Raw genomic sequence first — 2772 nt, forward strand, 5'->3', positions numbered from 1 at the left:
GCCGTAGTTCATGGTGGATCTCTGAACTGTTGGAGAAGCCAATCCATTTTTTTTATCGTCTTTACTCTTTCGTGTCACTTTTGTTTCCAGAATTTACTGATATTCACTTAAATCTATTCTTCCTTCTGTGCCACTGGTTTATTTACATATCATTTAGATTCAGATGTTGCAGGTAATGTTTTCTTCTAATGACTCTAACATGCAGGATCACGTTTGGTCAACGCCACTGATCTTTAAGATCGATTCCTGATTTCCACAGTAAAACGTAGCTCTGTCCTTCCTTTATGGCGTTTCTGGGGTTTAGTGGAAGCTGTAGGAACATTTACAGATCCTCAGTCAGCTGCTTGATGTTTCAGAGAAACTCAAACGTGCAGTTTTTATTCTGTGGAATTCTGATGGACTTCTTCACCTGCCTCGAGTCCTGAGCAAAATTAGCCTCTGAGACCGTACTAGATGAAGTCTGTCCAAACTTTGTATTAGACTTCATTCAAATGACTATGCGTCATTTTTTGCAGGAAATTTTCTTTAAAAAAACAAAAAAACAAAAAAAACAACTTTTGCTGCAGAGTTTGTGTTTGTTTCTTTTTACATATAAATTCACAATATATATGTGATTTGGACAGGGGTGCCAAAACTTTTGAATGCAAAGCTCTGTGTGCGTGTGCGTGCGTGTGTGTGCGTGTGCATGCGTGTGTGTGTGTTAATAATTATTGGCTTTTGGAATTATATATATTTGTGTGTTTATACACAGTGCACTCAATAATTATTGGCACCCTTCATAAACTATATCCAAACTTGTAATTGTAAAATAAACATGCAACAGTTTAGATTTCGCAAACATCAGGAGAAAACAATTTCTCATTGTTCTGACAAAAACAAATCGTCCTCGTTAGACCGACTGCTTTCTTAAACAATATCACATGCACCAAAATTACTGACACCCCTAAGGAATATTTTAAATAATATTCATATAAATTGCAATTCTTGGAAAACCTTTTTTCAATATTTTGTATTTGTGTGTGTGTGTGTGTGTGTGTGTGTGTGTGTGTGTGTGTGTGTGTGTGTGTGTGTGTGTGTTGGAAGGCCTTTTGGCATCTCTGTGTTCTCACTTCATTTCCTGACTCAGCACTCACACACCACATTTGTCTTTGGACTTGGTCTCAGTTTCACAACAACGATGTTTTTATTTGTCTCTGTGGATGAAAAGTCTGATGAGTAATCAATCAATCGATCGATCGATGTGTAAAAGAAACTAAAACTTGAATCAAATGTAGAAGGTGTCTGTGTTCAGTTTATTGCTGCTTTTAATCGAATATGAATTTGACACGTTTGCTTCACTACTTAATGACATCTGTAACTCTGATGTCATGCAGCAAACGTCGGCCGTGTCTCGTTCTGCTCCGAGAAGGATGGAGGGAGCGAGTTATCCGTGGAGGAGTGTGCTTTACTGCGCTGTGGACTGAACCTGCCGGCTCTTTCTGGACCTCAATACGACCAGAGAACGCAGTGTGAAGTGGACTCCAGGTAACATCTGCTAACATCTTCAAATAAAACTCTCCAACCTCTACAGATAGACCCAGAAGAATGTTCATGTGCTTCCTGAACCTCCACATGATCAGGTGTTTAATCAGGTTCACCTGAGATGAGTTAGAGTCAGGTGAATCAGTTTGTACTGAGATGAGTTCGAATCAGGTGAATCACTTTGTACCGAGATGAGTTCGATTCAGGTGAATCAGTTTGTACTGAGATGAGTTAGAATCAGGTGATTCAGTTTGTACTGAGACGAGTTAGACTCAGGTGAATCAGTTTGTACTGAGACGAGTTAGACTCAGGTGAATCAGTTTGTACTGAGATGAGTTCGATTCAGGTGAATCAGTTTGTACTGAGATGAGTAAGAATCAGGTGAATCAGTTTGTACTGAGATGAGTTAGACTCAGGTGAATCAGTTTGTACTGAGATGAGTTAGACTCAGGTGAATCACTTTGTACTGAGATGAGTTAGACTCAGGTGAATCACTTTGTACTGAGATGAGTTAGACTCAGGTGAATCACTTTGTACTGAGATGAGTTAGAATCATGTGAATCACTTTGTACTGAGATGAGTTAGACTCAGGTGAATCACTTTGTACTGAGATGAGTTAGACTCAGGTGAATCACTTTGTACTCATATTAGTAGTTAGCTGTTAGCTGAACAGGAACTTTGATTCTGCATGTGGAATAATTAAAAAAGTAATAATTTGAGGCAATAGTTCAGGTAAAGGGAGAAAATTGAAAGAAAGTGGGCCAAGAAATGAGAGAGGGGGGTGTGGTGGGGGAGGGGGGGGGAGGGGGCTTCTCACGTCACTCAGGAGCTTTGCACAAAATCCATAATGAGCCAAATGACAGGACTGATTATGTGGAAGATCAGAGCAACACACCAGGAAACATGAGCTCGCTCCATTCAACTGGCCAAAGATTCCCGCTAGAATGGCCGCCATTGTCACCATTTATCCTGCCTCTTATCCTCTGACTCCTATCTGACCAGGATGAACCATCATCAAAAGCATGTCAAACACACACACACACACACACACACACACACACACACACACACACACACACACACACACAGTGTACTGTCCCGTCTTAGTCTTAAATACCCTTTCATAACTATGACTAGGGCCAAATTTCCTGTATTATTTATTCATGAAGAGACTCAGAGGCACACCACAGAGCCACAATTATGAATTCCCTCCAATTCCTGAGAGAAATCTGCCCTCAGAACTGCGGCAAT

At 40.4% G+C, this 2772-nt stretch overlaps 1 protein-coding gene across 1 annotated transcript in view; it reads left to right on the forward strand.

The window, feature by feature from the left end:
* Positions 1-284: 284 nt before the first annotated feature.
* LOC113635324 (zinc finger protein GLIS1) overlaps positions 285-2772 on the forward strand; it is a 58384-nt gene continuing 55896 nt past the window's right edge. Inside the window, exons 1-2 of the mRNA XM_047799927.1 lie at positions 285-312; positions 1374-1524. Of these exons, the coding sequence (XP_047655883.1) occupies positions 285-312; positions 1374-1524 (179 nt within the window). The remainder of the gene's footprint in view (positions 313-1373; positions 1525-2772) is intronic.

This window comes from Tachysurus fulvidraco, chromosome 14 (genome assembly GCF_022655615.1).
Source record: "Tachysurus fulvidraco isolate hzauxx_2018 chromosome 14, HZAU_PFXX_2.0, whole genome shotgun sequence".
Taxonomy (NCBI): domain Eukaryota; kingdom Metazoa; phylum Chordata; class Actinopteri; order Siluriformes; family Bagridae; genus Tachysurus; species Tachysurus fulvidraco.